General features: G+C 44.9%; 1 protein-coding gene across 1 annotated transcript in view; it reads left to right on the plus strand.

Moving 5' to 3' along the window:
* Nucleotides 1-5211, plus strand: part of CRYGS (crystallin gamma S) — a 6057-nt gene extending 846 nt beyond the window's left edge. Inside the window, exons 2-3 of the mRNA XM_014843342.3 lie at nucleotides 3993-4235; nucleotides 4633-5211. Of these exons, the coding sequence (XP_014698828.1) occupies nucleotides 3993-4235; nucleotides 4633-4905 (516 nt within the window). The 3' untranslated portion in view covers nucleotides 4906-5211. The remainder of the gene's footprint in view (nucleotides 1-3992; nucleotides 4236-4632) is intronic.
* The last annotated feature ends 19198 nt before the right edge of the window (nucleotides 5212-24409 follow it).

The following is a 24409-nucleotide window of genomic DNA, read 5'->3' on the forward strand; positions in this document are numbered from 1 at the left end:
AATTTTTCAAACCCATTGAATCTTAATAAACAAGAGATGTTGAACAAATACTTGTATATCCTTCACTTCTGTTCTTCGACTGTTGTCATTTTGCCCTATTTGGTCTCTCTCTGTCTCTCTCTTTTTACTAAACCATTTGAAAATAAATATCAGACAATACTTTTGCTGTAAGTATTTAGACATGTATCTCCTAAAAACAAGGGCATTCCCCATATAAACGTAGTATCATTGTCATGTCCCCTAAATTTATCGTAAACATAATACCTAATATTCAGACTATATTTAAATTTCCAATTCCTGCCAAAAATGTACCACATGACTGGCTTTTCCCCTGATCTAGGACCCAATAAAGGGTCATGCATGGTATTTCACTGTCGTTTCTCTAGCCTCGTTTTTTTCCTTTAGTCTCTTTTATATAGAGTAGTCCTCCTACCTTTCTATTGTTGTTTGAGACATGGAACATTTTTCAAAGTCTGGATCAGGTGTCTTAGGAAGTCCCAAAATCTGGATTTGTCTGATTTTTTCCTCTTGTGTAGACTCAGAATAGTCTTTGGCAAGAAAGTTACACAGGCAGTGTCAGGTACTTCCCATTGCGTAATGTCAGGAGGCACCTGTTAACTTGTTCCGTAGCTGGTTAGTGCCTAATTTTTTTTCCATTTAGAAAATAGAACTAATAATCATGCTTGTCATCTAGAAAGTTTAGAGAGAAAGATGAGACAGTGTCTTTAGTGCTCTGAGGTTCTTGAAAATATGCCATGCAAATCCCACTAAAAAGAATTTGAAGTCCATAGAGGGATATCCGTATGCTCGAGGGAAAACTGTTCCAGAACCATCTATGAAAACATCCCCAGCTTTCGCAGATTTCTGTAGTAATAGTGTGCTCTCTGTTTCTTGTAGCTGGGCTGTTCACTTAAATAACTTTTGCTTGCTAGGCTAAAGGAGATAGTAAATTATCTCTTACTGTTTCTCTTACTGCTTCTCCCTTTGCTAGCAATTTAATCAGAAGAGTTATCAGCTTGGCAAAAGCAATACGTTTTACTAAGTTTGTTTTTGTTACCTTTGGGATGCTCAAGACATGGTTCTTTCTCTGTGTTGGATTAGTAAGCTATTTTTCAAAAAACTTGAGAGGAATTTTGTAATAATTTCTAGGAAAAATCTCCTGCACATTTCTTAGCCTTCTCTACAAAATTTTTTGCCCAAGAGTCCAGACCTTCTCTGGGCTCACCACGGAATGAATTTCATGGTCCTTCTACAAACGGAAATTGAGTGGAGGTGCAACATTCTCTGGGCCCTGAGATTTGGAAGGTCTCCCACTGGAAGGAGAGCCTGGTCCTGGTGCTCAGTAATGGTTCCGTGTGCTTTGTTTCAACCTTGGGATGGTCGGCTGCTCTGCTGGAAGGATGAACAGCAAGGGGGCCTTATAGAACATCGTGGATCCTTCCACTTCTCAGATACTGATGTCAGTCAGGTGCATGTGCAGAGGCAGTGAGTGAGAAACAATAAAGAAGATGATATTAACTTAATTTCCTGTAACATACCCCTTGCAAAGCCTCTTTTTTGGTGAATAGTTGACCAAAAACCAAAGGTAAATTGAATGAAGGAGTTTAGAATCTATCTGTTCTTAGAGAAGTTACCTTGATTTTCCTGAAGGTCTTCCCACAGGTTTTGAGAAAAGCCTCACAGACTCAGGGTCAGTCTTGTTCCACTTCTAAGAGAGTAGATGGTGTGTGCTGACCAGAGCTAGCCGTGCAGGGAGGAAGACGGCAAAGGGAGATAAGGTAAAATAAAATGACCCACAGATTACTAACTAGGAGTTTTGCACTGCAATCCACTCACTTGCAACTAACATGTAACTAGTGAGTGACCTTAGGCAAGCCATTTAACTTCTTTATCTGTAACAACTATATTGGCATTATTGGCAATTATGAGCCAGCTTTAAACTAAGTGCTTTATCGGCATTGTCCCACTGGACCCTCAGAACAAGCTTCTGCAGTGCATATCGTTATCCAGTTTACAGATGAACAGCCTGAGCTTTAGAGACGTTCAGTGGCCTGTCCAAAGTCACAGAGCTAGTAACTATAGCTAGTAACACAGTGGTGCTGTGGTTTTGTTTTCTTCATCTGTAAACTGGGATCCCATGTACCTCTAAATCTGTGCTATGCTGAAGTGGGAAAGTGAGATGGAAGAGAGAAATTTGGGGAGGGAAGAAACAGATGAAGTACATGATTTAGGATCGGGAAGGGGTAAGGAAGCTTTTAGGGACAAGAGAATGGAAGAGTTGAGAGGAATGGGAAGGGTGGGGGGGGCAGGGAATTAAGGTGGAAGGAAATAACTATTAGTGTTATTATCTAGAAAGACTCACCTGGGGTAGAAAAGAACGAGGTTTTAGGCCCGTTTGCGAGCCATTCTTTGTTTCTTCCTCTCCCTCATTCCCTACATCTAATTAGTCACCGAATCTTACATTTCTTCTGCTTCCTCATTGTCATTACATTGTAGTGCCCTTTGGTTGGCCCTCATCATCTCTCACCTCGCCCATAGCAACCATCCATTTCCAGGCACAGGCACAAACCTCTACACTACATTTCCAACACAATCACCAGAGGGATTCTCGCATGGCTCTGTGTCACTTGTCTGGCTGTATGTCCTAATACTTCACCACATACTCAGTATGCACGAGGCTTAATGAACTATTTGTCCCTATTAAGGGCATGTCCTTTCACTCCTTTCCTTTGAACAGGCTGTTCTTTTTCCTTTGCCTCTGAAAAACCTCCACTTATCCTTCAATGCTCACCTCAAAGATCCTCTCGCGACTCAGCCTGCTCCTTTCGTCTGAAATGGCTGACATGGTTTTGTCCTTTTAAACCGATAAAGTAAGTTAGCCACGAGGTGGCAGCATAACGCCAGGGAATTAACTGCTGGACTCAATTACACCTGCGATTTCAGTTTAACTAATAGCCTAATGTTGACCTCAGTTGTGGAATTATAGAACAAAAAAGGGCAAACTCTGTAGTCCATTTGGTCTAGTGGTTTTCAGACACTGCTTCATGAAGCCCTAGGAGTTCTTGGGAATTCCATCTCTTGTTTCAAACAAAAAAGTTTTATTTTGCAGCCAAGGCTTCCAATCTAGTCTAGTCCTTTTGTTTGACAAATGAGAAGCCGGAGCCCAGAGATATGGCTTCGCTAAGTGATGGAGCTGCCTGATTGTAGAGCTGTAGCTCTAGGGCACAGGTTTATTATTTCCTGTTTCTTGGGGTTGCATATTTTCCAGTGCTGTCAGAGGTCTCAGAGGTTTACCCCAAAGATTGTGGTAGAAACTTGGTAAGAGTTTGAAACAAAGGACATTCTTGCCTTGTCATTTTGTTACTTTGCAACTGCTCTGTTGGCAGCAAAATAATAATACAGAAAATAATATGATATATTTTCATGTGTGTGTTCTATATCCATCTAAAATAAGCTGTCTAAGCTAAGGTCTATGTTTTATTTTTTTCTGTATATCTTCCATATCACCTAGAACGAGTTTTTGCATTTGGAACTCACTCGTCTTCATCAAACATTTACTGAGGGTTTGTCAAGTGCTGGGAATGGGTCCATAGCTTAAATAAGGCTTGATCCTTGCCCATGGAAGAAGTCTAGTAGGAGGCTGATGGGAGAGACAGCTATATAAGTGGATAATTTATGATGTAATGTGGTAAGTACAGTGAGCTGTGGGAGCAAAAAGAGAAAGCAATGAACTGGAGTCTGAAACTGCTGGTTTATGTTAGAGCACTCTTTCGTTTTGCTTTATTTTAAGCCTTCAGAAAGTACTATTGTTGACAACCACATTTGTCTGCCAGAAGGTAAATGTTGTGAAGTTAGGTAGAACTAGACCTTTCCTCCTCAAAATTGAGCAGAAAGGAGTGTATAAAGTAGGAAATGTGTTCTTAATTTTTATTTTCCTATGAATAAAGCCACCCAACTCCTCCGTTCTTCTCTTTATTTGCCCTGTACTTCAGATTACTTTCTATGAAGACAAAAATTTTCAAGGCCGCCAGTATGACTCTGATTGCGACTGTGCAGATTTCCACGTGTACCTGAGTCGCTGCAACTCCATTAGAGTAGAAGGAGGCACCTGGGCTGTGTATGAAAGGCCCAACTTTGCTGGGTACATGTACATCTTACCTCGGGGTGAGTACCCTGAACACCAGCATTGGATGGGCCTCAACGACCGCCTCAGCTCCTGCAGGGCTGTTCGCCTGGTGAGTCTGGAGGGTAGGCTTGCTCGCACGTGCTTGCATTCTCTCTCTCTCTCGCTCGCTCTCTCTCTCTCTCTCTCTCTCTCTCTCTCTCGCTCCCTCCCCTTAAGGGGTGGTTGTCTTTTGTTGGCTGCTAAGGCTTAAATAAAATCTAAGGTCAGTTCATCACAGACTGAACATACTAGTCATTTCTATGGCACCTCCTCTACCTCTTGAGTATTTTAAAAAATTAAGTTTTTCTTATTGAAAGTCAGCTGTTTCACTCAGTGCAGAGTGAGGACAGAAGTTCAGATCCTCTAGCACTCGAGATGGTGGGTTCTGACCCATGCTGTTCTCTGAGTCCTTGACCTGCTGGTTATTTCCATAATGGTTGCTGTTCATTTCCTCCTGTGTTTTTCAGTCTAGTGGAGGCCAGTATAAGATTCAGATCTTTGAGAAAGGGGATTTTAATGGTCAGATGTATGAAACCTCTGAAGATTGCCCTTCCATCATGGAGCAATTTCACATGCGAGAGGTCCACTCCTGCAAGGTGCTGGAGGGTGCCTGGATTTTCTACGAGCTACCCAACTACCGTGGCAGGCAGTACCTCCTGGACAAAAAGGAGTACCAGAAGCCCATCGATTGGGGTGCAGCTTCCCCAGCTGTCCAGTCTTTCCGCCGCATTGTGGAGTAATGACATGGATGGGGCCAAATGCTGGCTGGCCTTGTCATCTAAATAGGCATCATAAATAAAACAATTGGCATGCATTCTGCTGTTGACTGTAACGCCTCTCCTTAAACGCTTAGGGACCAGCAGAGGAGCGCCCACCATAGTGGGCAGTTACACAAAGCAGCTCATCCTTCAGTTTACCAGTCTGTATCTTTGTGCCAAATGAAATGGGACTGCATGAAAAGGCTAGAAAATCACAGTGCTGTGTAGTGGCTCTTGTTACTTAAGTTCTGTATTAATTCAACAAGTACAATAAAAATAGCTGCCATGATTGAATGCCTTCATTATTCCATTTTCTCTTTTCAACAACTATGTAAAGAGGTGGTTTATCTGTATTTTACAAATAAGGAAACTGAGGCTTAGAGAAATTAAAAACTTGCCCAAGTTCACCAGCTGGTGAATGGAGGAAGCAGGATTTTGCCCAGGTTATTTATGTTTCCAAAGCCCTTGTTCTTTTCTCTTTATTTCCAACTCATTCATTCAACACACATTGGCTGAGGATGTGTGTGCATAATGTAATTACGAGATCCTGAGAAATTAAAAAGGTGGAAAAGACAGGGTCCCCCTGAAGGTCTGATTGAGGACACAGAATACCTATCAAGAACAGCCAGGGAAAACAGGGCTATGAGTGTAATAGTAGAGCCAGGAGTCACCTACTCCTTGTTGAAGATCCAGACTCCTGTGTCAGTTACTTCTCAACCCTTAAGTTCAGTTTTTCTGTAAAAAGAATTTGTCCGTACTTTACAATAATTGAAATGGAGTTTTGATGCTCACTTACTTTGGGTAACGCCTGAGGTTTTATCTTTCTCATCTTGATGAAGAGGAGAATGATGAGGGAAACGCAGCCTCACCAGGAACATTTAGTGAGCATCTGAGTGAACCTGGGGCCCTACTGAATACACCTTTTTTTTTTTTTTGCTTTATCTCCCCGAATCCCCCCGGTACATAGTTGTATATCTTAGTTTCAGGTCCTTCTAGTTGTGGCATATGGGATGCCGCCTCACTGTGGCCTGACTAGCAGTGCCATGTCCACGCCCAGGATCCGAACCAGTGAAACCCTGGGCCGCCACAGCGGAGTGCACAAACTTAACCACTGAGCCACGGGGCCGGCCCCTGAATACACCATCTTTAAAAGAGGTGGCAAAGCCCATACCTCCCGGGAGCTTTCCTGAAAAGGACAAATTAGAATTGCTAAGGATGTTCCCTTTGTGTATGCTCTACTCTCTAGTGTCTAGTGCATACTCTCCCCCAAATATTTTTATTCATTTTGTTAACTTCCTCTGCCTTTTTTTGTGTTTGTCTTGAGTGAGAGATTTTGAGAAACTTGAATGAAAGTAAGCGAGGGAGACACGAGGGAGACCATTTGCTGAGCTGCAAAGAGCTCTGGACCTTGTCGCCCTGCCAGGAAGCTAACTTTCCTTATCTCCAAATGCTCACTCAAGTCCCGTTGAACAGAAACATTCCAATTCTTTGAAAGCCAGAAGGAGGACACTGAAAGACTAGCTGATGTCCAGACTACTGACGCTCATTTTTAGAGGCACAATTTCTGAAAGTGACCTGACAGATCCTGCCCTTCCTTTTCCACCGAGGAAACTGAGGCCATGGTCACAGTGAGAGTCAGTGCCAGTCTCTTCTCACGTATCAACTGTTTCCATGTTCCAGTCTTTGGTGAGTTGGTCACAATCTGTTCAAAACACCCAGAAAAGCAGTTCTGGCAGCAGGAGAGGAAAACAAATGTCAGAATGACTAATGGCAGTCTCAGAGAAGTAGAAGATGGCCTTTGACAGATCAAACAGAATTATCGTTTGGGGATGTTATATGCCTCTTGGTTCGTGCCCTGATCCAGAACAAGGTTGCCACCATTATCCCCAGCTATAGACACATCAATCAACTTGCACTTAAAAGGAATTTTACTAGCAATTGATATTAGAGATCAAAAATACTTCATGCCCTTATCTATCAATCAATCCCAGTTCTGGTAGAACATTCTGCTGTTAGAGCAAGAAGCTGGCATCCCATCTGTCAAGCGCATCTAGAATAGCACCTGGCTTGTTATTCAGAGTTACTAACTTTCTTTACCTTTTATTGCTTTGTCACTCTGGAATGGGGACTCTCAAGAAATTAGGGCAAGGGCTTACTTAGACCATTTTAGCCCTGTTCCATCCCAAGCATTCCTATGAGACAAGTCTTCGAATATTTCCCAAATATAGAGCCCACTTCCTCAAAATGCAACATCAGGAGCTCCTATTTAAAGCTTCTAGGATAGGGTTGCCAGATTAAATACAAGACAGTATCAGCAAATCCCAAGTATTGGGACAAATATAAATACAGTATAAGTATGTCCCATGTATTGTCATTTGTCTGAAATTCAAATTTAACTGTACATCCTGTATTTTTATTTACTAAATCCATCAACCCTATACCTGAAGGCCAAGGCAAGTTACACATGAGTGTCATGGGGCAAAAAGCACAGGAAGTGGTGCAGGAAAACTGGAGACATGCCCTACAGAAGGGCATCTAATACAATTTTTAAGAAGACACTGTGAGCCCACAAAATGTGTCTGCAGCTGGATTTGGCCTTTGGACCACCAGTCCCCAATATAGGCTTGTTGGAGAGCTCTGAATATCAGGAAATATTCCTTACATTGAGTCAAAATCTGCTCCCTGTAACTTTCAACCCGCAATCCTAATTCTGCTTTCCCCCTGGTTCTTCATTCCCAAGATAGCCATTTCGATCTTTAAAGATCCTTCCTGTTTGCCTCCATGCTCTCATTTCTAGGCTGAGCAGTTCCTATTCCTTCCATTGTTCCTCTCTTGGTGTGGTTGGCTCCCAGACTCTTCACCATCCTGGCGCCTCTCTTCTGTGCTGACTGTGGATCAACTTTTCCCCACTGTCTTAGCTATAGTCTGACCAGACCACATCTGGAGGATTGTGTTCAGTTCTGTCACCCTCCTTTCTCAGATATATCTAGTTCTTGACTAAGCTCAACTCTCCTTGTGCCCTCCCACCAGCCCTGATATGGGCCTGGCCCCCGAGTCCCAAGAACTAGCACCCCAGTTCAAGGGTTAGAGAGTTCCCTTCCCCTTTGAGGAATTAGAGAGAAATGGATTCAAATCCTGCCACTTCCACATGGTAGCTCTAAGTCACATAATCGAACACGTATAACCTCAATTTTCTTATCTGCAAAACAAAGAGAACACTTTGTAGGCATTAAAATGAGATAAAGTATGAAAAATATGTAGCACATATGTCGATTCTGATTATTTGCAGTAGTTTTATTCTATGCAGTCTGTGAACACTGAATAACAAGTACTGAACTATCACTCCCAGAGGAAATAAACGGTTAGGTTCCTGTGAGCCTCTGGTCACAACGTTTTTGTTTACTGATTGATACATAACTTTTTAGTGTGTGTTTCTGTCTAAAGACACCTTATTTAATATATAGTGTTGATTCATTGACATCAAGCTCATGGCCAGCTCCTACCTGGATGAGGTTTGTCTAACACACGTATTTTCTCTGTAAGGCACACTGCAGGCTTCTTGTGCTTAGGAACACTAGTCAGCACCTTCAGGTCTACATTTGGGGTTGTTCTATGTAGTGAAATCACCAACCAAAAGAAAAAGGATGCAAAAAACATAGAACTAAATAGACCGCAAAAAAGACATTTTATGGTATGAGAGCTGAAATGAGAAGGCGGAGCATTTGTTCAGCCTCAGCTGGGAACATGTGCATCGGACGACTCAAATTTTTTGCTTTTCTGCGCATGTCCATGAATGACCTTGAAAGCACTGTCAGTAGTGATTTGGGGATTACAAACAAATTTTAGTGAGTGGGAGAATTCACAAATACAGAATCTATGAATAATGAAGATCACCTGTACTTTACCACCATGGCTAACATGTTAGTACCATTTCCTAGTACTTGAGTACCTCTGTTACCAATTGGTTTGATTTTTTTGTTTTGTTTGATTTTTCACGTGTTCAGCTTTTTTCTGCCTCTTTCTATCCCCCAATTGTTTTCAGAAAAGCATCTCTGCATTTTTGGCAGATGCCTCGTATCTGGGAAGAAAAACATCAGAATCATCCAACCCATCCCACTGCTTTGACAAAGAGCCACATTTTTATAGGAATCTGGCCTTCTCTTAGCTCTCCCACATGCCTCCCTCCTGGTTCCAGCTCCTACCAGTTCCAGGGGCAGTAGGTTTGTCCCTAGAGTTCACACAAATCCCCCTGTTTTCCACCTTCTACCTGGTCTCTCTTATTTGGGGTCTCTCAGGTGACAGAGGGCAGTGAATCGCCAAGCTCTCCTTCCTCCCTCTGGCTGACCAGCTTCTGGTACACACAGGAGAGAAAGATCCTTGTAGGTGTGACTTCAAGGCAACGGCAGCCTCTCTGTCCTCAGACACCACCCACCTCTACCTCTTCACGCAAGCCTCAAACTTTAAAGTCGGGGAAATTTAGAACTGGGGGGCTGGGGACTTCCCTGTACGCCGTAGCGGCGTGGTGAGTCAGGGTCACCAAGCCCAGAGTACAGACAAGAAATTAGGCCTCGGAGAAGCTAAACAAGGTGTCCAAGGTCACTGGCTCCAAAGCTCCTGCTCTTTTCACTGCATGTGCAGCTTCTGCTTCTCAGTCTTCACAAGGCAGAACCACGATACCTTGGTCAGTTTTAGCATGAGCTATTTGTTTTTAAATAGTTTTATTGAGATATAATCCACATGCCATACAATTTGCCCATTTAAAATTCACACCTGTTTAAAGTGTACAACTAAATGGTTTTTGGTGTATTTACAGATATGTGCAACCATCATTTCATCACCTCAAAAACATTTTCATCGCTGTAGAAAGACACCCTGTACCCTTTAGGGATCACCACCCTGTCTCTCCATCCCCTCCAGTCCTGAGCAATCACTAATCTACTTTCTGTATGTATATGTTTACTTATTATATAATAATTTACGTATTATACTAAAAATATATGTATTTACATGTATATAAGTATTTACATATATTTTTTTTTCTGGATATTTCATGTGAATGAAATCACATGTTGTCTTTTGTGTCTGGCTTCTTTCACTTAGTAAAATGTTTTCAAGGTTCATCCATGTTGTAACATGTATCAGTGCTTCATTCCATTTTATGGCCAAATAAATATTCCATTGTATGGATATTCCACAGTTTGCTTATCCATTCATCAGCTGATGGACATTGAGTTGTTTCCACATTTTGACTATTACAAATAATATTGCTATAACCATTCATGTACAAGTTTTTATGTGGACATATATTTTCATTTTTCTCAAGTACCTACCTAAGAGTGCAATTGCTAGGAGCGTGAGCAATTTCTTCTTAAATGCTGGCAGCATGTGAGGCCTTGAAGCCACACAGACCTAGACTCAATTCCAACTCTCCTACTTTCTAGTTGTAGTATTTCAGGCAAACACACCCCTCTTAGTCTGAGTCTTCTCACATGTGAAATAGAGATAATTATATCTACTTCCCAATGGTCTTGTTGGCATTAGATAAGACAATAAGAGGAAACACTTAGCCCAGTGAATGACCCAAAGGAGTAGGTGCTCAGTGAAGGCAGCTATTCTAAAATCTCCAAAATACAGAAGCCCCGCAGGAGCAGGCATGCGAGGAGTTGGTGGTGGTGAAAAGTCAGGAACCAGTGAGCTAGTGGTCTCTCCAGCCCCTCCCCGCTTTAATGATCTTTAAGGATCAGGGACTCAGGTGTTTGTGAGTGACTTTATGAGATCCTGTCTGGTGAGCAGGCAGAGGGAGGAGGTGGGGTCATGGAGGGGAGGCGGTGGAGGGGCTGCAGGGAGCCAGAGAACTCTGTGCAGCTGAGGGGAGGAGCTGCTTGCACAGAAAGAGGAAGTTCGTCTCCCTCACTTCATTTCTGCCAGGCCCGGTGCTGCCCGCTTGGTCTACTCTTATCTCTGCTGAACGATCTCATTTCTTTTCACTTTGGTGAAATGGTTTCCCATTTCCCCAGCACCAGTGTGGCCCTTTGTGAGTCAGCAGCCAGAGGGGCTCAGCACCCTGGTTGAGTGGTTCTGGAATTGATTAGCTCTGGGGGAAATCCTGCCAGCATTTTGCCCCTTGGGAGCACAGCAAGCAGAGATTTGTTCCCATTGTTCGTGCCCCACCTCCCTGAACAGGCCACGTTAGCCTGTCCACTGAACCGTGGGGCCAGACAATGGTGGGCCTGGCTGTAGTGCTGACCTCCGCATTTTCTCAGTACACACTGGATGGTTTGCCTGAGTTCACAGTAAACCCGATGACCTGACTAGACTAGTACTTCAGGACCCTGTACTCAGGACAGAAAGAGAAATCTTTAGACTGTTCAAATCACTTTTCCCGTGAGCAGGAGGAGGGGAGGGCCTGCCTGCAGGTTGGTTATAAAGTAGAAATAGAAGTATCCCAACCACTAGCCAGCTTTTGGGGCCTCCTCTAAAGGCCAGGGGTCCTTGTGGTTGTGAGGGAGTCATATTTTCATGCTGCTCAGCAGCAGCTCACACTGCATGTGCTATTTCAGAGTTTGTAAAGCCCTCACCATGGTTGTGTGAGACAAGGAAGATAGTTACTGTTATTCTCATTTTACATATGCAGAAACTGAGTCACTGAAAGGCTATGTAACTTTAGGGGGGATTATAGACTACCTAAACCCCCATAGTCAAGAGCAGTCTTTGGGGTAACATATGTTCATGCCAAAAGTCTTCCCCGTGATATGACAATTTTTAAAAAGCCATTTCTGCTACTGGCCTGGTGGCACGGTGGTTAAGTTCACATGCTCCACTTTGGTGGCCCGGGATTCCCCGGTTTGGATCCCGGGTGTGGACATACGTACCTCTTGTCAAGCCATGCTGTGGGAGGCATCCCACATATAAAATAGAGGAAGATTGGCATGGATGTTAGCTCAGGGCCAGTCTTCCTCAGGAAAAAAAAAGAGAGGAGGATTGGTGGCAGATATTAGCTCAGAGCTAATCTTCCTCAAAAAAATAAAAATAAATAAATAAAAAGCCATTTCTTACGTTTTTATCACAGGTATAAGGCATACTTTCAGGGTAAGTGACTCCTATGACTTCATGTAAGGTTAGTAACATACCAGCGGGAGCTGGAGTGCTGGTCTGGGAGGAACGTGTGAGTCCCTGTGAGTATGCATCAGAAAGATGAAGAGAAATGCGTTTTGTTTATTCCATGTTTTGTATTGTCTTCAACCCTTCTGCCTTCTGTTTTTCTGGTTTCCAGTTGGGCCCTGCCATAATGAAAAGACACATATGGCAGATCTATCAAGCAAAATGGAGGCTTGACATCTTATCCTTCAGGCATATTCCCCTATAAGCAAATCCAATCTGTGAAAAATTTCAAATTTGCAAAACAAGTAAATTAGGGGGAAAATATTCACTTTAAAATGGGACTATGGGACTCCTTAAAAAAATGCACATTTAAAATTTCAGCAAAAATTCCATGTTGATAGAGGGTTTACTATCAAAGAGTTGTGTGTTAATGAGAGAGAATCCATTGGGTGGTGGAAGTGGAGGTACACCCAGACTCATCAACAGAGATTCTCTAAGTCTGGGACATCCGCATCCTGTCTCAGGCCCTGGAAAGAGGACTCCTTCCCTGACTTGGGGCCTGCACGGAGGAGGCCTACAAATCACAAAATACAAAACGTTTTCTGTCTTTTCTGTCTGATTTTCTGTCTCTCTCTGTCTCTGTCTGTCTGTCTGTCTCTCTGGTTTGGTAGCCAGCAGTAAAGGGTAATCACAGGAGAGGGTCACTTGGGCTGAAATGGACCCCTAGACCAGGGAAGAGGGAGAAAATCGCAGCATCTGCCCTGGGAAACCAGAGAAAGAGGGGCCAGTTGATTGATTTACTTATTTAGGGGTTAGCTTTATTACAGTATAATTTGCAAATTATAAAATTCACCCTTTTTAAACTGTTTAGTTTGACGAGTTTTAGCAAACGTATACAGTTCTGTAACTACCAACCACAATCAAGATACAGAGCATTATCATCATCCAATCAAATTCCCTTATGTCCTCTGCAGTTAACGCCCACCCCGCTTCTGCTCTGGCAACTGATCTGTCTTCTCCCCGCCTAGCTCGCCTTTTCCAGAGTGCCGTGTAGGTGGAATCATGCAGCGTGTAGCCGTCTGTGCCTGGCTTCTTTCACTTAACATAACACTTTTCAGTGCGTTTTATGTGGTGTTGCATATATTAGTAGTTTCTTCTTTGTTGTTGAGTAGTATTCTGCTGTATGGATGTAGCATATTGTGTTTTCCCACGTACCAGTAGAAGGAGATTGGATTGTTTCCAGAAGTCCTGCTTTGTTTATAGTTGCTTCAAGTCACCCAAAGTGGGTATCTAGCCAGAGAAGTTTCCACAAGATAATTATGCTCTTTCCCCTCTCTCTACTTGGGTGACATAGTTTTGGGAGGTGCTTAGAACTGCCTGGAAATCCTGAGTTGGTAAAATGACACACAGGGAGGGGAACTTACCCGCCTCAGCTTCCTGGGGACCTTGACTGTGTCAGTTCCCTGTCCTGGGTTCAGAGGGTCTAGTCACAGCTGGCAGTCCTGGGCCCAGGTCCAGCTTGTGCCCCATCCTGCACCAGCAGATCTGAGCTGCCCCTCGGACTCACAGGTGGCAGGGCTGCCCCAGAGCAGAGCTCACCTCCTTTTGCCTCTGGGTTGCAAGGATGATGCTTGGGAAGAGGTTGGGAGGCCCTGGCTGGGAATGCAGGCTAGCTCTAAAAATAGCTTAATTTAGAGTTCCTAAATGTTCAGACATCTGGTATATGGGCCTCCATTTGTACTCTTGCTCCAGGCCTACAAATGTTAGCAAGGGCCTGCTCCTGCTTGTAACTGGGGAGGGCATCTGGGAGCTTCTTCCCACACTCTCATAAGCAAACGACTGCCTCGGCACCAGGGGCCCTCTAGTGGTTCAGAGGAATAAATTCTGTGTCTAAAAGTACCTGCTCTACTCTGAGTATAGCTTTTGTGTTGGGAGACTCTTACCTCATTATTCCATCTGGTCCCCCGAATGACAGCAGCTGTCAGGCCCGGAGAAAACAATCCGTGTTTGGCAGTCCTTCTCGGTGTCCCCAGTCAACTCCCTCACCCGCTCCCCACAGCAGCTGTCTTCTCCTCACTTCCCTGAAGCCCCCCCACCACAGGCCTGGTCTCTACAGATACCTCCACCTCCTGCTTCATGGAAAAGAGACTAGAGGGCCAGCATTCGCTCAGCCTCCTCCCCACTCCCGGCACATTGCTTCCTGTCTCTAAAATATCAGGGTTCCCTCACATTTTGTTCTTGGTCCTCTTCCCACTTGACTCTCCGATGGATTCAACTTCTCCTTCTCCATACATATGACTCCCAAATCTATGTCTCCAGAGCCACACTGTCACCTGACCTTCAGAACCCAGCCATCATCCTGTCCTCATCCTCTCTTCTCCCATATTCACTTGGTTACAAAATTCTGTCCAGTCTCCCCTCCAAGCATTTCTCCAAGCCTTCCTCTCTGCTCCCCCTCCCTGCCTTGAGCCTCAGCTCATGTCCTCAGTGTGTCCTCCCCCAGGCCTCCCAACCTCCCCTCACTCCCTGCCAATCCGTCAGCGTCATTGCTTCCAGAGGATTCTTTCTCAAACACAGTGGTGATTGTGTCACTTCCTTAATTTAAACCCTTCTAATTAATCTTTCAGGTTCTGAGTGTTTTTTGAACAAAATCCAAACTTTCCAGACCGTGACACACGTCCCTCATGATACAGTACACTGTGCCAAGGGCCTCAGTGGACAGTTGTGCAGTGTGAGCGCGGAGCCATCCAGCGAAGGGGAGGTGCTCAAGTGCAGCTGGAGCGAGGGGTCTGAGGAAGCCCCAGGCCTTCAAAGGGACGTCTTCTTTCTAATTGACATGAAGCCTCATCGCTTTCTACTCCCCCAGCTCCCTCACCACACCTCCAGTCTACTGCACTCCTAGTCAATCGTCAATCGCTGATAATTCTTCAAAGGTGTCGTGCTGTTTCCTGCTAGGGGGAATAACCCTGCATAGCTTTTTGCTGTGAGTCTTCTCATCCTGTATACCAGCTGAGATGTCCCTTCAGGGGGATCTTCTCTGACAAAATCTCCCTTTCTTATATGCCTACACACCTCCCCTCCACGCTCCTGGACATTCCACCCTCGCCTCTATCACAGTCCTTGGTATCAAGAATCATAGTTAACTATCCATGTTTCTCTTCCTCTTTAGACTGTGAACTTCTTCAGGTCACGGACTGTCTTGTCCACATGTCACCAGGGTAGTTGTTCATTGTTACACAGACATTTATCATGCACCTACTACATGTCAGGTACTTTGAAAGGCTCCCCATCCTCCAAGTCTTACAGTACACTGATGAAAGCAAAAAGTTCCTTATGTGCAGGAACGAGTTAATAAACAGGAGGGACTTGGTCAGCCATGGAATCTAAGAAAAGTCAATGTTCAATTGACAAATGTTCAATTGACAAATGAGTAGGTGAGTATGTCCCAACGCTGCCCTCAGAAGAGGAAGCCTGGCCTAGTACCTTAAGATTTCATGGTCCCAAGGGCAGGAGCAAGTAGGAGGCACGCCTACGGTGGCTGGATTCACCAGCCTACAGCTGTCAACACTTGAGTCCTCTAATTCCCCCTGTTCTGAGTCCATGTTTTCCAGACAAACTTCTGATTCTGACTTGGCTTCCAAGCAATGTGACTCTTGTTGGTCATGAGGTCTTCAGAGTCCTGGTTCCTCTGGTAGTTATTACTCACCGTAAATTACCGACTTGGATGGGCCCATCTTCACTGTGCTGACAGAAGCTGGTTTCTGGGCTCACAAGGATGAAGGCCAGATCTTGAACCAAGACAACTTTACCAAAGCAATGAGAGACATTCTGTGAAAAATCTTGGGACACAGCATCTGCAGGAGGTGGCATGTCAATGGTGCTATGTAGCTAAGAATGAGAACATTTTTTATTTAGATAGACAACCTAGTGTAACAGTGTAATGGTACAGTAGTATTACTGTATTTACAGGAATAGTAAAACTATCTACCTAACTGTCATCATTTTCTACACACCCTTAAGCCCATTCAATTCTTGTGGCAATCCTCAGCTAGAAATGCAGAGAAGTTACAGGTGAAGAAACTAAAGCTCAGAGAGATGAAGTAACAGGCCCACCATCACAGAGCCACAAGTGACAGAGCCCATTCAAACCCGACCTGCCCATTTTCTTTCCATTCCACCCACTACCTTACCATGCAAGACACCGTGGCTTCCCTCTCCAGTTTTGTGTCGTAGACGGGGACCATGAGCCTTCACCTACTCCGGTTCCAGCTGCTGCTTTAACTCAGCACTGACCTGCCACCACTGGTGGCAACACCCACTAGCAAAGGGACCCCCGCAATGGGAGCCATGCAGAGTTGGGTTCTTCAGACATTTTGATCAGCTCCGTGGAGTTGTACTCTTGTGGGCTGGCTTGTTTCTAGTGGATGGAGGTTTTTCTGCTTTTGTATAAAGACTGGCATAGACTTCCCTGTTTCTAAACAAAAAAAGTTGATATTTTAATAAACTTAAATATGATAAAAAATCATCTAAGGCTATGATAGCATGAGGTGTAAAGCCCCTGGGATGCTATTAGCAATTTGGCATTTCCATTTCTGATGGGAATGTCATTGCATTCTAGAAGCAGTGTTGTTATGATTAAGGCATTGTAACTGTAGAAAGTTCGAAGTGTGTACTTCAGCATAGGAACAAATGTAAATATCCCACCAGAACCAGCTTGTGTGCATAAGTTTTTAGTGGCTCCTCCTTCACAACTAACGTTCTAATCTCACTATAAGGAACACCAAGAGGTTTCCTAGGATCACAGGCTATTTGAGCTGCTGGGGACATGAGACCATCCAGTCCATTGTCCTCCCTTGCAGATGAGGAATCTGTGGGCCAGAGAGGATGCATGACTTGTCCCAAAGTTCATCGGGGCAAAGCCAGGAGTAAGACCCAGGTCTTCCTCTCACCAGATCAGTGCTCTTCTCTCACACCATGCTGCCTTTATGTGCCCATCTCTGAGCTTCAGTTTTCCCCTTTGTAAAATGATGTCTTAGTCAGTTCAGGCTGCTGTAATGAAATACCGTAGATTGGGTGGCTTAAACAGCAAACATTTATTTCTCACCGTTCTGAAGGCTGAGAAGTCCAAGATCGAGGTGCCAGTAGATCCTGTTTCTGGTGAGAGCCCACTTCCTGGTTTGCAGATGGCCATCTTCTTGTATCCCCACACATGGCACTGAGGACTAGGCTTCAACATATGAATTTTCAGGGGACACAAACGTTCAGTCCATAGCAAATGGGAATCAACAATAGTTCTTGGATTTCAGGGTTGTGAGGATTAAATGAGATTGTTCATGTGAGTTGCCTTGTAAACTGCAGATAGCACACCAATGTCGGGAGGCAGTAGAGCGGAGTGGAAAGAGTATGTGGTTTAGAGACAGGCCTGGTGGGAATTCTCGCTTCCCACCTGCTTATCTAAGCCCCGATTTCTGTAAAATGAGATGATCCCATCTCCACATAAAGTTGTTAGGGGATTTAAATGAGATACTTTACGTAAAATTTTAATTCTGTGTCAAAATACTAAATACTAAATTCTCTGTCAAAGACAGAGAATACTAATTCTCTATTTTTCTTTTACTCTCCACCTTTTGAAGGGAGCACTGAAATCGGACATTTGAGAATATTGCTAGAAATAGAAGAATGTTCATTGTAACAGGAATTGACCCAAAACAAACACAAGGGGCCTTTCCTTTTCTAAGACTGCCTACCATTTCCAAAGGTGTCAGCTTAGTGGAGAACAGGCAGAAATGACTTCCCATGAGGTTGACAAGATGTCAAGGGTTGACTGTCAAAATGAAAGCCTGTTGCTTCCGTATTCAAAGCAAGCGGGCTGTGCTCTTTGTGGGAGCCTTATTTGCTTATGTCAGGAAACACTCAGAGCTGCCATATTTATACCAGGGACGCTGTGGAAAGGGACACTATTGATTTCACTCCTTGGAGAGGGAGGGAGCAGGTATTGCCAGTCCTCCAGAGAGCTTTTCTCCTCCGTTGTAGGGGACTATGGTATCAGTAAGGGACGTTTGATCAGATTTCACAGTTTTTCCAACCTGTTCTTGGGCCCAAGGTGTCCTGCTTTCCTGTTATTCCTGTGTGCAGTTAATACTGTGTCTAGGAGGTTAAGAAAGGCCACGTTTACACCTAGTCCACAGGCTCTTTTGTTTGGGTCACCTGTGCCCTGGATATCAGCCTCGGCCAGAAGGAAGGTAAAGTCCACAAGTGACTCCAACCAGACGGAGGTGGGAAGGAAGGGCTAGCGTTATGAAGCTGTCTTGTTTGGGACAGCCTTGGTAAGCAGGTCTGATTCCTGCAGGAGGTGTATGTTGAATTAATCAGAGTTCTTCATGTTCTTAGTGTCAGAAACCCAACTCAAAATGGCTTAAACAAGAAAGAGAATCCATTGGTTCTCAAAGCCAGTAAGGACACAGGTGCAGCTCCCAGAGTAGAAGAAGGATAAAAATACCAGCTTGAGGGTCCAAGGTGGCCCCCAACTTCCAGTCTGTCTCTCCTCTCTTCCCGTTTGGTTCAGTGGGCATGTCGACCTCCCCTGTCTCCAGCAAGCAGACCCTTTGCAGTTTGGGGGGAAACACGGGTGCTACAGGTCAGGCAAGGATTCCTATTGGCCAGGACAGGGTCATGTGTACCCTTTGTCCAGGGAGATGATGTCCTTTACTAGGAGAAGGGGGCTGGCAACGTCCTCTCAACACATAGCAACAGTTACTAAGCCCTGTTTAATGGGCCTCTGCCATCGCTCTTCAGGGCGGCGTCCCTGCCATCTCATGTCTCTTGGGCCAAATGGCCTGCTTAAAACTTAAGTCAGAACAAAAATTTCCAGAGCTATTTTAGGAAGTTTTATGTAACCTGTTTGTATTTCACTGCACTGGCAGTTTATTCTTTCATTGGTTCATTCATTCACCCGACGTTCATAAGCACTTACCATAGGCCCAGGCGCTGTTCTGGGCTTCCTGGATACCTTGCTGAATGAATGATACCTGGTTCCTGGTCTGGAAAGAAACTCAGGCTCTGTCTCAAAGGTGTGGGGAAAGGAAATGGGCAAATGGCTGCTTAGATCATTACCACACACAGATTGTAGACAGCGGAACTATGTACAGAATGCCATGGGAAGAGAGGCAGGGAGCTCATTCTGCCCGGGGCTGACTTCAGAGACACGGGCGCCCACAGACAGAATCCTAGAGCAGGGAGGTGGGCTGGCTTGAGATATGTATTAAGACTGTTTGGGGGACGATAAATAGAAAGCACATTTAGCTAACTCAAGTAAAAAGAAGTATCATACAATTACAGCTGCATTCGGGAAATCCTAGAATCCAAGACCTGGAGGACCAAAGGCAACCCAGGCAGCAGATTCTCTCTCTATCTCTTGTATTTACTTGTCTCTGTTTGACTGTCTGTCTCTCTGTCTCCAACAACTCCTCCCCCTGAGACCAGCTTTCCCTGCTCTTCAGTCCACATGCAAGAGCATGGCATGGGGAAGGGGAATGGGGTAAAGGGAATACTGAATGGGAGAATGGAATGGAGAGGTAGACAAAGGCCACATGGAAAAGTCCAGAGTTTCATGCCGAGGATTCCTACACGAGGACTGGAGCCTCCTGGAGGCGAGGCCATGCAAGCCTGCCCAGGAAACAAAATGAGGTGGACTGGCCACAGAGTGCAGCCTGTCACGGCAAAAGGAGGACCAGTTATTTCCAAAGAAGCAGCAAAGGAAAAGTGCCTGACCTCCAAGAGGTAGGAGGATTTCCCCTGGAGGGGCCACCTGGCAGAAGACACGTCCTAGAGAGCTAAAGGAGGATGACCTTACACCAGAGGGCCGAGAAGGAGCAGAAGGCATGCAACCCTCTTCAGAGCATCTCCTTGTCACAAGCTGGTGAGTCTTGCTCAGAGTGAAGTACGATAGAAAAAAAAGGGAAAGTCTATTTACACCCACACAGCCTTGTTTCCCCAGAAGCCCAGGCCCCATAGGCTTTGGAGTCAAAGGCTAATGAGACGAGTTTCTTCAGTGGTCCCCAGATCTGACCACATGGGAGTGAGCTCGCCACAGTCACAGTCCCAATTCCCAACTGGCCACAAACTGTGTGCACAACAATGCTTAGTGACAATGAATGAACTTACCTTTTCTCAGCATTCACTAAGCCAGTGGTCTGAAGAAGGATATGATGGGATGGTACCTCTCTGAGGTCCCTTCCATGGGGATGTCACCCATACCTCAATTTGTTTACTTGTGGCCTGGATTCTGAAATCACTAAAATCTCTCTCACACACACACATACCTCATCCCTTACTGGATGATTTTCCATAATTGGGCAGAGCAAATCCACATGTTCACCAAGTTAGGAAAGCTCCCAGCAGCAGCTGCTGCTATCTATTCTTACCTAAATGATGGAGCAGGAAAAACGCTTACCCATCCTCTAGATTATCCCAATCTCAAAGGCAGAGGGGTCACCTGGGTGCTCACTCTTTATTTATGTACTAAACAATTTTGTATTTGCTTTGCAAGATTTCTTCCCACCTCTATTCGCCTGGAGCAAGGATTGGGTACCATAGGGCAGAAGGAGGTGGGATGTAAGGCCACCCATTTCAAGAGGTTCTGAAACTATCTCACTCTCCTTTGGGGTGTCTCTGGGTGGGTGGGTGGTCTCATTTCATTTCTTCTCCATCTTCTACTCCCTTCCCCCTATCCCACCTTACCCCATTGGCATGGGGCCACCAAGTTTCTGATAAGTAAGAGGAGATATGCATCTGGAAGGAGAAGGCTGTGGGGCTTTAAAATGAGGTGCATTCGGGATGCGTGCTCCGTTATTTTCTTCAGCATGGGCTTGTGAAGCCAGTGCTGGCAGGTGGAGCCCAGCACTCCAGAGACTCATGAGAAGGGGAAAACCCAGGTAATGTCAACACTTACAGAAAGTCATTTTTGAGCCCCTGGAAGAGGAATCTGGGTTCCGATCCAGCTAAAAATAATAGCTTGTATTTATGAAGCCCAGGCACTGTGTTAAGCATTTTTCATGGATGATGCCATCTAATCCTTACACATCCATCCTGATAAATAGAGATTATTACACCATTTAATAGAAGGGAAAGTTAGTGTTCAGAGAGATTAATAATTCACCCAAAGTCACACGCTTTGTGAGTGGCGACCAAGAATTCACATCCAAGCAGTTTGAACTCTGAACCAGTGCTTCACACTGTCTTACCACTCAGCTATGTTTTGGGGGGAAATTCCTTGACTCGTCTAAGTTTCAATTTCCTTATCTCAAGACATGATTATGATAATAGCACCTACATTTGGGGTTGTTGAGAACATTAGATGGGATAAGGAGTCTGAAGCAGCCAGCACTCAAGAAACAATGTGCAGTAGCAATTATTATGTGATGCTTTGTAAGGGACAAGCATCCCAGATCCACAATGGATGGAGTTTCCTTGAACCCTGTGCTGGCGTCCAGAGCTGTGTGGGCCTCAGTCCTCCGATCTCTTGAAGGGAGGGTGGCTCAGGATGGACCTTGATCCACAAAGGCTCCAACAGTACAAAAGAGGTCCTTATTAGGTGCAGTGTGAGGCCATTAGTCCAGCCAGGTGACCGATGCTCCTTCCTCTTGCTCTCCCAGGCCAAGACCCGGTGGGCTCAGAGGGGACCTCCTGCCCATCACTCAGAGGGACACTCTTGGGCTGGCCTGTGTGCTGCTGGTGGTAGGTGGTGGGTGGTCCTTCTAGCTGGAAGGTTCCTGAGAACAGATGGGGCTCTCTGAGCTGTTTGAAGGTGGCAGCTTGATGTATATTAACTGGCAAACTTCTCATCATGTAGGGGCGGCCCGGAAGGAGGCCTGCAGTTGTGTGTGGGTGAAGGGGACCACAGAGGGAAGTTGGCAAGCGGGAAGATATGGTGTAGGCGGGCGCAAGGGCAGAGCGGTGGGCTGGCGTGCTTAGGAGGTGAGGAGGTGAAACAGCTCAGCTCAGAGCTGGCTTGGCCCCGACTCCTCACCAAGCGAAGCATATTGGATAACATTTGCTTAACTGGTCTCATAAAAACAGCCTTGTAGGAGCCTGGAATCACAGTGTGGTGCCGAGAGGCCTTGCAGCTCTCTTGGTGCAATCTGCAGACAGGAAAGGCAGCCCAGAGAGGGCAAGATATTTGTTCCAGTTGCACAGTAACCTCTCTTCGTCCTGGATGATGGTTAAAGGCAGTCTCTTTATAAATAAATCAAACTATTCAGACTTTATTTTGCTTTTTTTTTAAGTTTTAAAAATGTGGTTATCAACACAAAAGGAGTTTTGAAAGAAAAGAGAAGAATTCATATTCAATACCCTAATTATGATCATTCTGTGCTTTCGTTTTCAGGCTTTTAAAAATGTATATTTTTATGCAGTTGCAATCATGGTGGAGAAAGAAAATTCTGCTTTCTCATTTAATAGCATGACATTTTCTCATGCTACAGTCTTTAGAGTTGTCACAAAAACCATACTATGTAGTTGAACAGTAAATCAATGTTCAACGACACAGAATTGAACTCATGAAATCTGACTGTACTGACTTTAGTTACAACTTCCTTGGTGACAGCTTCAGGTCTGTCTAGCGTCCCTCCTGTACTATTGAGACAGACCATATTTTACAAGAAGATAATTTGTAGCTAATTGAGAAACAAGCCTAGGCAGGAAACTGCCGGGAGTTGCCTAGAACCCCAGACATCACCAATGTTTATGTTCTGCTGGAACAATGGCTCTCATTTCTGGTGCACATTAGAATCCCTTGGGGAGATTTTGCAAAATATTGATGCCTAGATCCTACACCCAGAGATTCTGATTTCATTGTTCTGGGATGGGACCCAGGCATAAGTATATTTTTCAAAGCTTTCTGGGATCCTAATATGCAGCCAAGATGGAAAACCACTGGTGCAACAGGCCAAATCTTTAGAAAGATCCTCACCACGTGTCACATAGAGGATAAAGGCAGATTAATTAGAATCCTGTCCTATAGCAGAGTAGAGACTTTTGTCATTTGAATAACTTGACAGCTGCAATTTGCATAAAACATACTTAAAATTGTTTGGCAGAATGTAGGCTAAGAATAATGAGAGGGTTGTTTAGTGGGAATTAAGGTGACCAGAGGGACATCTGTGAGCGTGTTTTGAAAGGGAAGCGGTGACATAGATTTATTCCTGGCCCATGAAAAGGCCTTGATGGCTTTCTGATTCTGAGGTTCAACAGAAGTTAAAAGACCTGGGTTGGCGTTGTCCTGTGAACTAAGAATATATAGTTTTCATTTCAGCTGGGCCTGTTGTGGATGCCCGTAGGCCACCCTCGTGACTAAAGTACCCCAGCCCAGAACCTGCAAGAGGCTTCCAGAAAGTTGGGGGAGTGTGCTGTTGGCACAGAAGGCTCAGGTCCACAACTGTTTGTTGTCAGTGAGCAAGGGGTGACAGTCACCTCTAGCCTCTTCCATCTCTCTTTGGTTCAGTTTTTAAAAATCGTCTCAAAAGTTCTCCTTCCTTCTGGTTTGGAAAGCTTTGCCAAGATCGATTTGGCACGTTCAAGCTGACTAGTCAACACCGTGTGCTCTGGGGGGTCCTGGATGCTCTGTGTCCGGGTCTTCTTCGAGGGACTGGAGAAGGGAAAGGAAATGAACTCAATTCAGCAAGCACTGTCTGAGCCTCTCCTCTGTGCCATGAACAGTGATTGGCACCAGGGCCACGTAGATGAGCGAGGCAAAATGCTCACCCTTCCCATCCAAGTTGTGTGTCAGACTGATACGTCTCCAAGAGGCTCAAAGAGCTGTGGGGGCATATGGGAGTAGGGAATTCATCTGTCCAAGGGCTCAGGAGTCTCTGCACTAAGGAGGGGGGATTTGAGTTGTACTTAGAATGAAGTTGTTCTAGAAATCTATTACTGTGTAACAAACCACTCCAAAACTTCGTGGCTTCAAACAACAGTTGATTATACTCTTTCACAGTCCTGTGGGTCAACTGGCCTCCTTGAGAGGTTCTCATTTGGCGTCTCCCATGGGCTTTTGGTCAGATTGCAGCTGGGGCCGCTGTCATCAAAAGGCTCAACTGGGATAGGCATTTGAGCCTGGCTTCTTCACTCTCATGTCTGGTACCTCATCTGGGATGGCTGGACCAGAGAGATGGTAGCTCTCTTTCTGCACAGTTTCTCCAACTTGGCTAGCCAGGCTTCCCCACAGCATGGCAAACTCAGGGGAGTTGAAGTTCTTACATGGCACCTTACTTCCCTCAGAGCATCATTCCATGAGATCAAGAGAGAAGCCACAAGGTTGTGATCTAACCTTGGGAGTTAGCCAACATCACTTCTACTGCATTCTATTAACCAGCCCAGATCCAAATGG

This window comes from Equus asinus, chromosome 5 (assembly GCF_041296235.1).
Source record: "Equus asinus isolate D_3611 breed Donkey chromosome 5, EquAss-T2T_v2, whole genome shotgun sequence".
NCBI lineage: Eukaryota > Metazoa > Chordata > Mammalia > Perissodactyla > Equidae > Equus > Equus asinus.